Source organism: Budorcas taxicolor, chromosome X, assembly GCF_023091745.1.
Source record: "Budorcas taxicolor isolate Tak-1 chromosome X, Takin1.1, whole genome shotgun sequence".
NCBI lineage: Eukaryota > Metazoa > Chordata > Mammalia > Artiodactyla > Bovidae > Budorcas > Budorcas taxicolor.
Window position 1 is genome coordinate 92,077,772 of NC_068935.1, and position 14,947 is coordinate 92,092,718.

The 14,947-nt window shown below is 42.1% G+C and overlaps 1 protein-coding gene across 1 annotated transcript in view; it reads right to left on the reverse strand.

The window, feature by feature from the left end:
• Window positions 1-12,692, reverse strand: part of FAM120C (family with sequence similarity 120C) — a 144,008-nt gene extending 131,316 nt beyond the window's left edge. The window contains exon 1 of the mRNA XM_052663185.1: window positions 11,997-12,692. Within this exon, the coding sequence (XP_052519145.1) occupies window positions 11,997-12,692 (696 nt within the window). The remainder of the gene's footprint in view (window positions 1-11,996) is intronic.
• Between the last annotated feature and the right edge of the window lie 2,255 nt (window positions 12,693-14,947).

A 14,947-nucleotide genomic window follows, 5' to 3' on the forward strand; every position in this document is an offset into this window, starting at 1 on the left:
GACAAAACAAGTGCACACAAGCCCCAAGACCCAGACGGCGGGTCCAGGGAGCCAAGACAAGTGTACATAAGCCCCAGGATGCAGAGGGTGGTCCCGGGTAGCTGAAACAAGTGAACACAAGCCCTGAGACATAGAGGGCAGGCCTGGTGAGCTGAGAAGTGAACAGAAGGAGCGCAATGCAGAGTGTGGGCTCAGGGAGCCAAGACAAGTGTACATAAGCCACACAAAGCAGAGGGTGACCTCAGGGGCCTGAGGGAAGCCCACACAGGTCTCTGTAAAGCAGAGTGCACAGTTTGGGAGCTGAGAAAAGATGCACATAAGACTCCATCTAGCAAGCTTTGTCTTGCAGTGCAGTGCAGGGCAGGACTGGGGAACAGAAGCACCAGCAAAGAATCCAGGGACAAGTAGGGGGCTGGCTGCAGTTAGGGGGCTGGCTGCAGTGAAGATATGCTGAAAGGGCTTTGACACAGCTGTGGAAATAGATGTGTGTAACACTGCTAAAGCTAGAAGGACTGCCCAAAAACAGAAGGACTGCCCAAAGACATATTGACACCCCAAAACTTACTAGTGGAAACTGAATTACCCTTCAGAGAGATGAGATACAGATACATCAATGAGAACACAGGCACAAGCTCTCCCAACCAGGAAAGCATCACAATACACTAATCCAACCCCCATCCACTGGGGGAGAATCCACAACCAAGAAGAACTACGACCTTGAAAACTTTTTTCTTTTTCTTATAAATCACACTGTTTATTCCACCTACATATTTCTACCTTCACATTAGCCTTTTGTGGTGGTGTGGAGTTTTCCTCTGTTTTTCCTGTAAACAAAAAACTCATTTTAAGCTTTATTTTTCCTTTTTTCACCCCTTTTTGGGAGATTTCTTGGATTTTGTTTTTGATATATTCGACTGCTTTTCTTATAGTTCCTTACTAGTTGTAGCTATTCCTGAATATGTATAAATCTTTCACATATGTCTCTTTATCTTTGCTTTTCTATTTTTCTTTTCTCTTGTTTTTACCCTCTTTTCCACCCCTTCCTTTTCTCTTCTTTTTTCTTTTCCCTGTTTTCCTTCACTTTATTTTTTTCACCAAGTACGTTAAATTCTTGAGCTCTTTTTGCTATATTCCCCAGTTGGCACTCTGCTCAGGCTGTTTTTCAGATTGAGCATTAGCTAGCTCTGGTTTTAATTGGTTGATATCATTCTTCGTTTCCCTTCTTCACAAAGTCAGTCTCCTGTACTCTTTTCTTTAGAATACTTTGCTTATAACTCTATGTGTGGAAGTGTGTGTATATGTCCCAGTATTTCTGTAATTATCTGCTTGATCAGCTTGGTCTCCTCTGACTAGAACACAGGCAGACATCACCCCTAAAAAGAAGTCAACACAAACCATTCAACCAACCGTTCCCTCCAAGGGCAAAAACCAAGAGGAAGAAGGAATACAACTCTAACGCCTGGGAAAAGGAGACCTCGAGTGGAGCAAGTTAGAAAAATAATTAAAAGACAGAGAAATACAGCACAAATGAAAGAACAAGGTAGAAACTTACAAAACCAAACACACAGAGGAAATAAGCAATCTACCTGAAACCAAATTCACAATAATGACAGTAAAGATGCTCCAAAGACTTGAAAATAGAATGGAGAAAATGCAAGAAACAATTAACACAGTTAATACAATCACCAGGACATAAAAGAAATAAGGAATAAGTGAACAGAGATGAAAAACACAATTACTGAAATTAAAAATACTCTAGAAAGAATCAATAGAAAAATAACTGAGGCAGACTGGATAGGTGAGCTGTAAGACAAGAAAGGTGGAAATAACTGCTTAAGATCAGAATAAAGAAAAAAGAATGAAAAGAATTGAGGATAGCCTTAGAGACATTTGGGATAATATTAAACACACCAACATTTGAGTTATAGGGGTCCCAGAGGAAGACAAACAAAAAGAAAGGCACTGAGAAAATTTCTGAAGAAATTATACTTGAAAACTTCCCCAACACAGAACAGGAAATAGTCAATCAAGTCCAAGAAGCGCAGAGAATCCCTTACAGGATAAACCCAAGGAGAAAAACATCGAGACACATATTAATCACGTTAACAGAGATTAAGCACAAAGAAAGAATACTAAAAGCATCAAGGGAAAAGCAACAAGTTAACATACAAGGGAAATCCAATATGACTAACAGTGGATCTTTCAGGAGAAATGTGGCAGGCCAAAAGGGAATGGCAAGATATATTTAAAGTACTGAAAGAAAAAATCTACAACTAAGATTATGATACCCAGCAAAGATCTCATTCAAAATTGATGGAGAAATCAAAAGCTTTACAGACAAACAAAAGTTCAGAGAATTTAGAACCACCAAACCAGCCTTACAACAAATACTTAAGAGAATTACATAGCCAGTGAACACAAGAGAAAGGAAAGACCTACAAAAACAAACTCAAAACAATTAAGAAAATGTCAATACATTCTCTTAATGTATTGACATACTTTAAGGAACATACAAATCACTAATTACCTTAAATGTAAACGTGTTAAATGCACCAACCAAAAGATACAAACTGACGGAATGGATACAAAAACAAGATCCATATATATGTTGCCTACAAGAGACACACTTCAGACCTAGAGACATATACAGACCGAAAGTAAAAGGATAGAAAAAGATATTGCATGTGAATGGAAACCAAAAGAAAGCCAGAGTGGCAATCCTTATTTCAGACAAAATATACTTCAAAATAAAGAATATTATAAGAGACAAAGAAGGACATTACATAATGATCAAATGGTTGATCCAAGAAGACATAACAGTTGCAAATATTTATGCATCCAACATAGGAGAACCTCAATGCATAAGGCAAACATTAACACACACTTCAATACACCATTTTACCAATGGACAGATCATCAAAACTGAGAATCAATAAAGAAACAAACCTTAAATGAAACATTAGACCAAATGGACCTGATTGGTATCTTCAGGACTTTCCATGCAAAGGCAGAGGAATACAATTTCTTCTCAAGTGCACATGGAACATTCTCCAGAATAGACCACATCTTGGGTCACAAGTCAAGCCTCAAGAAATTTAGGAAAACTGAAATTGTATCAAATATCTTTCTCTGACCACAACGGTATGAGAATAGTTATCAACTACAGGGGAAAAACTGCCCAGAACACAAAATCATGGAGATTAAAGAATACACTACTAAATAATGAAGAGGTTACTGAAGAAACAAGGCAAATCAAAAGATTTCTAGAAACATATGACAACAAAAATATGATGACTCAAAACCTATGGGATTCAGCAAAAGTAGTTCAAAGAAAGAAGTTTATGGCAATACAATTCTACCTCAAGAACCAAGAAAAGCACTGAATAGACCACCTAACTACAACTAAAGCAGTTGGAAAAAGAAGAACAAAAAGTCCCCAAAGTCAGCAGAAGGAAAGAAATCATAAATATCAGAGCAGAAATAAATGAAAAAGAAATTAAAGAAACAATAGCAAAGATTAATAAAATTAAAGCTAGTTCTTTGAGATGATAAAACTGACAAACCACTAGCCATATTCATCGAGAAAAAAATCAAATTAACAAAATTAGAGATGAAAAAGGAGAGGTTACAACAGACAAGACAGAAATAAAAAGGATCATAACAGAATATTATCAACAAGTATATGCTAACAAAATGGACAACCCAGAGGAAATGGACAGATTCTTAGAAAAGTTTAACTTCCCAAGACTGAACCAGGAAGAAATAGAAATTATGAACAGGCCAGTTACAAACAATGAAATCAAAACTGTGATCAAAAATCTCCCCAAAAACAAAAGACCAGGGCCAGATGGCTTCACAGGGGAATTCTATCAAGCATTTAAAGAAAAGCTAATGAATATTTTTCTGAAACTCTTCCAAAAAATTGAAGAGAAAGGAACACTTCCAAACTCATTCTACAAGGCCACAATCACCCTGATACCAAGAACAGGCAAAGACAACACAAAAAAAGCAAACTACAGGCAAATATCACTGATGAACATAGATGCAAAAATCCTCAACAAAATTCTAGCAAACAGAATTCAACAATACATTAAAAGGCTCAAACACCACGATCAAGCCAGGTTTATTACAGGGATGCAAGGATTCTTCAATATACGCAAATCATTCAATGTGATGCACCATATTAACAAACCGAAAGATAAAAAACGTACGATCATCTCAATAGATGCAGAAAAAGCCTCTGACAAAATTCAGCACCCATTTATGATAAAAACGCTTCAAAAAATTGGCATAGACGGAACCTGCCTCAACATAGAAAAGGCCATATATGATCAGCACACAGGAAACACTTCTCAATGATATAAAAATAAAAGCATTTCCTTTAACATCAGGAACAAGACAAAGGTGTCCACTCTCACCACTAGTATTCAACACAGTTTTGAGAGGTCCTAGTTATGGCAATTAGATAAAAGAAATAAAAGAAATCTAGATTGGAAAAGAAGTAAAACTCTCACTGTTTGCAGATGACAATGTACTATACATTAGTTCAGTAGCTCAGTCGTGTCCGACTCTTTGCGATCCTACGAACTGCAGCACGCCAGGCCTCCCTGTCCATCACCAACTCCTGGAGTCCACCCAAACCCATGTCCATTGAGTCAGTGATGCCATCCAACCATCTCATCCTGTCGTCCCCTTCTCCTCCTGCCCTCAATCTTTCCCAGCATCAGGGTCTTTTCAAATGAGTCAGCTCTTCGCATCAGGTGGCCAAAGTATTAGAGTTTCAGCTTCAACATCAGTCTTTCCAATGAACACCCAGGACTATCTCCTTTAGGATGGACTGGTACTATAAATAAAAACCCTAAAGATACTATCAGAAAATCACTAGAGCCAATCAGGGAATTTAGCAAAGTCAATACACAGAAATCATCTTCATTCCTATATACTAACAATGAAAAATCAGAAAGAGAAATTAAGGAATCAATCCCATTCACCACTGCAATAACAAGAACAAAAAATATCTAGGAATAAACCTACCTAAGGAAACAAAAGAACTGTATACAGAAAATTATGAGACGCTGATGAAAAAAAATCAAGGATGACATAAACAGATGGTGAGACAGTCCATATTCCTGGGTAGGAAGAATCAATATTGTGAAAATGACTATACTACCAAATCCAATCTACAGATTCAATGTAATCCCTATCAAATTACCAATGGCATTTTTTCACAGAACTAGAACAAAAATTTTCACAATTCATACTGTAACAGAAAAGACCCTGAATAGCCGAAGCAGTCTTGAGAAAGAAGAATGGAGCTGGAGGAATCAACCGTCCTGACTACAGATTATACTACAAAGCTACAGTCATCAAGACAGTATGGCACTGGCACAAAAACAGAAAGAGAGACCAATGTAACAAGATAGAGAGTCCAGAGATAAAAGCAGGCACCTATAGGTACCTTATTTTTGACAAAGGAAGCAAGAATAAAGAATGGGGCAAAGACAGCCTCTTCGGTATGTGGTGCTAGGAAACCTGGACAGCTACATGCAAAAAAATGAAATTAGAACACTTCCTAACACCATACACAAAGATAAACTCAAAATGGATTAAACACCTAAATGTAAGACCAGAAACTATAAAACTCTTAGAGGAAAACAGGCAAAACACTTGATGACATAAATCAAAGCAAGATCCTCTATGACCCACCTCTTAGAGTAATGGAAATAAAACAAAAATAAACAAGTGGGACCTAATTAAACTTGAAAGCTTTTGCACAGCAAAGGAAACTACAAACAAGCTGAGGTGAAAATACAACTCTCAGAATGGGAGAAAATAATAGCAAAGGAAACAACTGACAAAGAATTAATTTCCAAAATATACAAGCAGCTCATACAACTCAATGGCAGAAGAACAGACAACCCAACCAAAAAGTGGGGAAAAAGACTTAAACAGACATTTTCCCAAAGAAGACACACAGATGGCTAATAAACACATGAAAAGATGCTCAACACTGCTCATTATTAGAGACATGCAAATCAAAACTATAATGAGATACCACCTCACACCAGTCAGAATGGCCATCAAAAAGTCTACTAACAATAAACGCTGGAGAGGGAGTGGAGAAAACTGAACCCTCTTGCATTGCTGGTGGGAATGTAAATTAATACAGCCACTATGGAAGATGGTATGGAGACTCCTTAAACTAGGAATAAAACCTCCATATGACCCAGCAATCTCAGTCCTAGGCATATACCCTGAGGAAACCCACACTGCAAAAGACACCTGTACCCCATTGTTCATTCCAGCACTATTTACAATATATAGAACATGGAAGCAATCTAGATATCAATTGACAGATGAATGGACGAGGAAGCTGTGGTACATATATACAATGGAATATTACTCAGCCTTAAAAGGAATGCATTTGAGTCAGTTGTAATGAAGTGGACAAACCTAGAGCCTATTATACAGAGAGTAGTAAATCAGTAAAAGGAAATATATATACCATATACTGACTCATATATATGGATTCTAGAAAGATGGTACTTATGAATTTATTTTCATGGCAGCAGTGGAAAAACAGACATAGAGAACAAACCTTGGACATGGGGAGAGGGGAAGGAGTGAGATGTATGGAGAGAATAACATGGAAACGTACAATACCATATATAAAATAGACAGCCAATGGGAATTTTCTGTATGACTCAGGGAACTCAAACATGGACTCAAACTGTGACAATCTAGAAGGGCAGGATGGGGAAGGAGATGGAAGGGAGGGGACACGGGTGTACCTATGGCTGATTCTTGCTGATGTTTTACAGAAAACAACAAAATTCTGTAAAGCAATTATCCTTCAATTAAAAATAAAGTGGCAAAGAAAATAATAATCAGGAGCCACAGCAGCCGCTGCTATACTGTATTCTAGAGAACAAAAGCACAAAATGGTGTATGCTCTTGGTCAGATTTCTCAAACTTTACTTATTCATTTACTATCAACACGATTTCTGCAACATCCAAGTACTATTGTTGTTTAGTCGCAAAGTCATGTCTCACCTTTTTGCAACTCCATGGACTACAGCCCACCAGGCTCCTCTGTCCATGGGATGTGCCAGGCAAGAATACTGGAGTGGCTAGGCATTTTCTTCTCCAGGGGATCTTCCTGACCCATATAGAGCAAAGCCACATCTCGTGCATTAGCAGGCGGATTCTTTACCATTAAGCCACCAGGGAAGCCCCTCCAAGTACTATATCCAAGTGCTATACCTTAACACTTTTCTTTAAATCAACTTATTTTTTAAAAATTGACTTCCCTGGTGGCTCAGACGGTGAAGCGTCTGTCTACAATGCAGGAGACCTGGGTTCAATCCTTGGGTTGGGAAGATTCTCTAGAGAAGGAAATGGCAACCCTTTCCAGTACTCTTGCCTAGAAAATCCCATGGACGGAGGAGCCTGGTGTCCATGGGGTCACAAAGAGTCAGACACGACTGAGTGACTTCACTTCACTTTTAAAAGTTGGCCTCATTCTAAAGAGTTATACCTATGAAACTACGGGTTTCGTGTGTTCTATTTGCGGAAACAGTGGAAACAGTGTCAGACTTTATCTTTTTGGGCTCCAAAATCACTGCAGATGGTGACTGCAGCCATGAAATTAAAAGATGCTTACTCCTTGGAAGAAAAGTTATGACCAACCTAGACAGCATATTGAAAAGCAGAGACATTACTTTGCCAACAAAGGTCCGTTTAGTCAAGGCTATGGCTTTTCCAGTAGTCATGTATGGATGTGAGAGTTGGACAGTGAAGAAGGCTGAGCACCGAAGAATTGATGCTTTTCAACTGTGGTGTTGGAGAAGACTCTTGAGAGTCCCTTGGACTGCAAGGAGATCCAACCAGTCCATTCTAAAGGAGATCAGCCCTGGGTGTTCTTTGGAAGGAATGATGCTAAAGCTGAAACTCCAGTACTTTGGCCACCTCATGAGAAGAGTTGACTCATTGGAAAAGACTCTGATGCTGGGAGGGATTGGGGACAGGAGGAAAAGGGGACGACAGAGGATGAGATGGCTTGATGGCATCACCAACTTGATGGACTTGAGTTTGAGTGAACTCTGGGAGATGGTGATGGACAGGGAGGCCTGACGTGCTGTGATTCATGGGGTTGCAAGAGTCGGACATGACTGAACTGACTGACTGAACCATTAAAACAAAGTATTTGTATCATTAACCAACCCACATCATCTTTGAAACCACATTCTAAAACTGCTTTATGGTTGCTCTGAGACCCTTGGGAAGAGATTAGGTAAAAGAGGTTAGGTTTTAGTTAATTTTTGTGCTACTGGCAATGATCACTTACAAAGGTTTGCAGAACATACAAATGAAACCAACCAAAGAACGAAATTCATCCCAGTTAAATATAACACTGAATATTTTCAAGGGAAGTCCTAAATTGTTTAAACCTAAACAGACAACCCGGCAATTTATCTTTTATTTAATCCCTCTATTTTCTCTATCATAAACGAAAGTCAGATTGGGAATAAAAGCCGAACTTGTGACCTAGACTCAAGAACAGAACCAAGGGAAGGAGAAATACACTAGTGGGTTTTGGACTGAATCACTAGCATTTCAGTCAAAAGAAATCAAGTGAAAAACTGTTGTCTTCAAGACAGTGAAACACCCCCCTGAAAATGCAAACCACAATCAGTTATTAACGAATACCTTTCAAGTCTGTGTTAGAAACCAAGAAGTTCTCCATCACTCCAACAACAACCACCACTGACCAGAGCAAGGAGAGAAAACTTCAGTCACTGATTACATCTACAGCATATTGAAAAGCAGAGACATTACTTTGCCAACAAAGGTCCGTTTAGTCAAGGCTATGGCTTTTCCAGTAGTCATGTATGGATGTGAGAGTTGGACAGTGAAGAAGGCTGAGCACCGAAGAATTGATGCTTTTGAACTGTGGTGTTGGAGAAGACTCTTGAGAGTCCCTTGGACTGCAAGGAGATCCAACCAGTCCATCCTAAAGAAGATCAGTCCTGGGAAGCTGAAACTCCAATACTTTGGCCACCTCATGCGAAGAGTTGACTCATTGGAAAAGACCCTGATGCTGGGAGGGACTGGGGACAGGAGGAGAAGGGGACAACAGAGGATGAGATGGCTGGATGGCATCACCGACTTGATGGACATGAGTTTGGGTAAACTCCGGGAGTTGGTGATGGACAGGGAGGCCTGGTGTGCTGCAGTTCATGGAGTCGCAACGAGTCGGACACGACTGAGCGACTGAACTGAACCTCTTCGCTGAAGGAAAAAAAGATATCCTGCACCTAAAATAAACAAGTTATTATGGAGACTATGAAACGATCAAAGAGTTGTTATATCTAGCATGGGAAACAAGACATATTTTGCAAACAGTAGTGCTTATGACTACTGAGAAACTTTTTCCCCAACACTGTTACAAAAAACTTTAAACATACAGCAAATCTGAAACAATTTCATAGTGAACATTAAACTAATCACAATGGAGACTCTACCATGTTTACTACATTTGCTTTACCACCTATCAATCCATCTGTCCAATCCAAAATATATATTTTTATGAACTGCTGGGATTTTAAAAGTGAGCCTATGTGTAATGAAGAATCTTAGTAGGTCATTTTAGGATTGCCTCTCAAAAATGTTTGCTGATGATGTGCATGAACAAAAAAGTTGGAAAACCACAAACCCATAGTGTTCAACTACCCCATCAACCTCTAATCAAAATCTATTCAGAGCTCAAAGGCCATTTTATGTCTCCACGTCTGCGTCCACTCTCTGAACCATCCTTTCCAGACCTCTTCAAGGCTCAGTACCAATCTGTGAAACCTACCTCAATTTTCACACTCTCAACCATAATTAACCAATACTCCCTACAGGGACCATATTTTTCAATAATGAGCAATTAGCTCACAGTATCTGCAACCTTGTTTTCAGCTTGTCTCATTTACTAAAATCTGACCTTCTTGAGGATAGTGATCCCCTTACTTCACTCTGAATCCTCAGCAATCAACACATTACCTAGCCTATAGGTACTCAACGAATAATAACAAACAGCCCCAAACCTCTCTTTACCCAGAAGCCAGAGATTTTAGTCCAATATGGAAATGCTTTAATCTGACTGGCACTTTAGAAGGCTTCATCTTACAGCACTGTTGCTAAGAGCATGAGCTTTGGAGCCAGATCACCTGGGCATGTATCCTAGCTTGCCATTTATTGCCAGGTGACTCTGGGCAAGTTTCTAAACCTTCTGTGCCTCAGTTCCCTAGTTTGAAAAACGGATAATACTGTTTCACAGGTTATTGTGAGGATCAAATGAGATAATTTTCACTTGATAAAGCACCCAGATTAGCAGCTGGCAACACAGTGAGCATTCCATCAACCTTAGTCACTGTTGACAGCAACCAAGTTAATACTGACAATCAGGTAAAAAGTTCTTAAAGATGGAGTAGTAGCAGTGAAAACAAACTGGAAAGAATGGCCATGAATGGATAAACTACTGAAAAAATGCCCAGTCAGAAAGGCAAGCAAATGGAGTCTGATATATATATTTCTCCCACTTTGTACTGAGATAGCTCATGATTGAATTTTTAAAAAAAAATTATTAAAAACAGCTATAATCTACCCAGCCTAGGCACATATTAGATGCTGAGCACAAGAAGTCTAGCATGACTAGACTCTAGCCACAAGCTGTATGACCACTGCAAATTTCTTTATGTGGGTCTTTCAGTCTCTCAGCTGAGATTTTCCCTTCCTCATTACTCCACCCAGCACCATTTCCTTAGTTTATGATTCCAGTTCCATGTCATTTTCTGACTGTGTGCACATCCCTAAGAGCCTTGGTTGGGGAATAGGTTTGTGGTTCTGTCCTACTCAACCCTGTACTACTTTTATTTTTTTCCTGCCCACCTCCTTTAATTCTCAAGCCTTGCTATTCCCTACACGTAGGAACTTGAAACTTAAAAGAGTATGGGAAAGCAACAAAGCAACAGCAGTTGTGCCAAGAACTGGGGGTGCTGCCAAGCTGTTCTCCAGGCCCCATATGCAGAGATTAGACTGGCCCCCATGAGGCCTCACATGCTTGATATTCCCATTTGCTTCTGCTCACTTTTCTCTCCTTTAAAGAAGCCTCTTCCCAAGCCTGCAAGTAATTCAAATCCAATTCATTCTTAAAGACCCAGGTGAGGTCCAACTTCAAGAAAGCCTCCTCTGAGCATTTTAGCCCAGATATTGCCCCCAACACACATACACCAAACAAGTACTATACTTACAATCTTTACCATAAAGCGTAATCACATAACACATTTATATCACTGAATAAATGTTTCATGTGTATATTTCGATTTTCCAAGGGCAGGAACCATGTCTCACATGTCTTTTAAACCCCTTACTCTTTTTAGTGGGTTAATACTTGTTGAAAAGCGAACCAGTCGGTTTGATTGTTTGTTTAGGCTAAGGAAGGATGAGATAGAAACAGGTTGAAATGAAAATGGTTGAATGAACAGATGGGTGCAAAAGAAGCAATGGTTCAAAATTCGGGGAAAAGTTGTAGAAGAAAGGTGTTCAATTAACATGTTTAACTGATCTGCTGCAGGGTTGTAAAGAGAAACAGAAAGATGTTAACTGGAAAATTTGAAAAGGGCATTTCAGCTTGAGGCAGAAAACAGCAGGAGAAAGATGGAGCTACAAAAGAAATTCTGCTAAAACCCAGAGATAGGCCAACTGGGTAAAGGGGGTTATTGGGACGACATGGGCAGAGAGATGTGGTTATGAAGGTGAGCAAATCAGTAGGGGGTGGTATGAAGGGTTGGGTAGATGGATAAAATGATCAAGGGTATTTAGGCAAGTGGGTTAGCTGACTGGGCGGTGAGTGGGTAGATGGGAGAAAGGTAAGTGGGTGGGTGGTTAGGTGTTTAGTTGGGAGGGAATAGGTGTGGGGCGAGTTATTTAAGATCCGGCCCCTCCCTCACCTTGACCCGGAAGCGGATGAGTGCTAGCCTCACGCAGTGGCTCAGGCAGGCCGGTGGCAGGAACCAGGCCCGAGGAGGAGGGGTGCCCTTGTTGCCCACGTGTCCCACGATCAGTTGCGCTGTCTGCCGCTCGGCCTGGCACCGACGGCCCCATTCGGCCAGCCGGTCCTTACCCAGGCCCCCGGGGAACATGACCACCAGCTCCAGGCCGTCGCCGCCGGGATAGGCACAAGCCTGACAGAGCGCTGACAAGTAGCCCAGCATGGCGTTCCATTGGCCGCCACACACCCAATCCGTCTGGTAGCCGCCATAAAGCCGCGGCAGCGCTGAGCCCGCGTCCACAAGCACCCGGGCCCCGGGCAGCGGAGGGGGCGGCGGCGGCGGTGGCGGCGGGTGCAGGCCGGGGTGCGCCTGGCCGTGATGGTGGAAGTGGTGAGCGGGGTGATGGTGTCGAGTAGGCCCCGCGCCCCCGGAGTAGGCACCCAAGGCGGCGGGCGGGAATGGCGGTTGCTGAGGCGCGGAGCCCCTGGCGGCGCGTGGAGCCCCGGGCGCTAGGGCTGCCGTAGGCGGCAGCTGGCGATGCTGGTGCTGCTGCTGCTGGCGCGAGACCGTGCGCGCGAGTTTGAGGAGGTCCACGGGCACCACGGCCCCGGGACAGCGCTTCTCCAGGAACTCTTGGAAGCCCTGGACGCCCATGCTTCGTCGGTGGGCAGATGAGACGGCGGCTGCGCGAGCAAGCTAGGCGGCGATCTGGGCGCGAAGCTGGGGGCGGGCGCGTGCGCACTCCGCGGGGGGCGAGGGGGCGGGGAAAGGATTCCCGAGGGGAGGGTGAGCTAGAGAGGGAACGAGGGCGGGGTGAGGAGGAGACAGCTGAGTGGATTTGGGAGGAAAGAAGGGGTGAGGCCGACCGGACTCAGGAGAAGCTGGGAGCATAAAACCGATGACAGGCTCTAGTCACTTCTTTTTTATCCCTCTCCTGGCGCTGTTCACCGCTTCAAAAGGGGTAAAGCCTTTTCCTGCCACCTCCGGGAGCCATATTGCCTCTTCTCTGTGGTACACTGTGCTTTCTAGCCGGAGGCGGGGGTGGGGGAGTAGCGGGGGCGGGGCAGGGAAGCGGGGCATCCTGGGAGTTGTATTTTCTTCTAAGGCTTGGGGATAAAGAGTTGGAACTAAATTACCACCCTCGTCTACCCTTGTATTCACTAGGTATCAAGGGGCGGGGCGTGATAAGCGTTTAGGATTTGCACTCCAACTCTACATCCACCGAGTTGCTTCAGGCTGTTTATCGCCTTTCCCAGGAAAAGGAGTTTGGGGGTAGTGATGCATCATGGGAAAGGAAGTAAAGTGGATTATTTTAATTCAGCTTAAGTATTATAAGAATCCCAAGAAGGAAGAATTTTCCTTTGGGGGGAGGGAATAACGTGGGTAGCACATTACTGAAAAGGACACATATGAAAGGTAAAAATGATCACCACCAACATTTCTGAGACCTTGATGCTGGGAAAGATTGAAGGTAGGAGAAGGGGAGGACAGAGGATGAGATGGTTGGATGGCATCACCGACTTCAATGGACATGAATTTGAGCAAACTCTGGGGAATAGTAAAAGGGAAGCCTGGCGTGCTACAGTCCATGGGGTTGCAAAGATTTGGACATGACTGAGCCACTGGATAACAATAACAATATAATCTTAGGTTGTAAAATAACCTTAGTTCTGTAATAAGCCACATACTTTTTAGCTAAGGTAATTCTTTGAGGAAGAGTTTTTTGGCCCCAGTTTATGAATAGTGAGATTTACATTATTTATTTGCCCAAGGTAATGCAGAGACAAAGTGAAACGGGATATCCAATGTACTTGGGATCTCTTTGTTTAGGGAGATAAGCATCAGCACAAATTAAACAACAAGTCTCTTTGAGCTACAGTGTCATATAGTTAGGACATTTATCTGCAACCACTATGAATTAATTTGTTGGGGAGCTCTTGAGAAAATAGCAGTAAGGGCTCCAATTCCAGACATAATAAGGAAGGAAGGGGGACCGCTTCCAGGGTCTGAGAGTGGACTCTTGTTTAACACTTGGAAATGAATTGTCTGAGGAGACATGTGCTGACAGAGCAAGAGGCTTTATCAGGAAAGGGCACCCAAGCAGAGGACAGTAGGGTAAGGGAACCCAGGAGAAGTGCTCTGCCATGTAGCTCGCACTCTTGGAGTTTATAGTGATGGGGTTAGTTTCCAGTTTGTCTCTGGCCAATCATTCTGACTCTGGGCTCTTACTGGTGTTGTGTGAATTGTTCAGCCAAGATAGAGTGCAATGAGGATTCTGGGAGGTTGGTAGGACATATGGACTGGCATCTTCTCTTTTTGATCTTTCCTGAATTCTTCTGGTTGGTGGTAGCTTGTTAGTTTCAATGTCCTTACCAGGAATCTCCTGTTGTTAAGATAACTCACGCAAGTGGCTACTATCTTGCCTGGCCAGGGCAGGTAGTTTCAGTTTTTTCCCTAACAGCACAGAATCATCTTTTGAAAAATCTATTTTTAGCATTCTCCTTGGTTGATTATGATATTGTCCCAGTCTTCTGGCTGACTGGCTTTTAGAGCCCACTGTTTCAATAGGAGGAGGGTAGCAAAGAAGATTCATTCTGTTCTGTGAGTAATAGATCTGTCTTGGAACTTAATAGAAGGCAGGAGATAAAAGCAGGCTAAATAAGAACACAAAAGTGCAGAACCCAAGAGTAGTCCAGGTGAAATGAAGTCTGTGTGCGTGCATGCTACATTGCTTCAGGTGTTTGACTCTTTGTGACCCTATGGACTGTAGCCTGCCAGGCTCCTCTGTCCATGGGATTCTCCAGGCAAGAATACTGGAGTGGGTTCCTGTGCTCACCTCCAGGAGATCTTCTGGACCCAGGGATGGAACTCTGAGAAAAGTATATGGGGATGCAAAAGCTGAAAAAGCA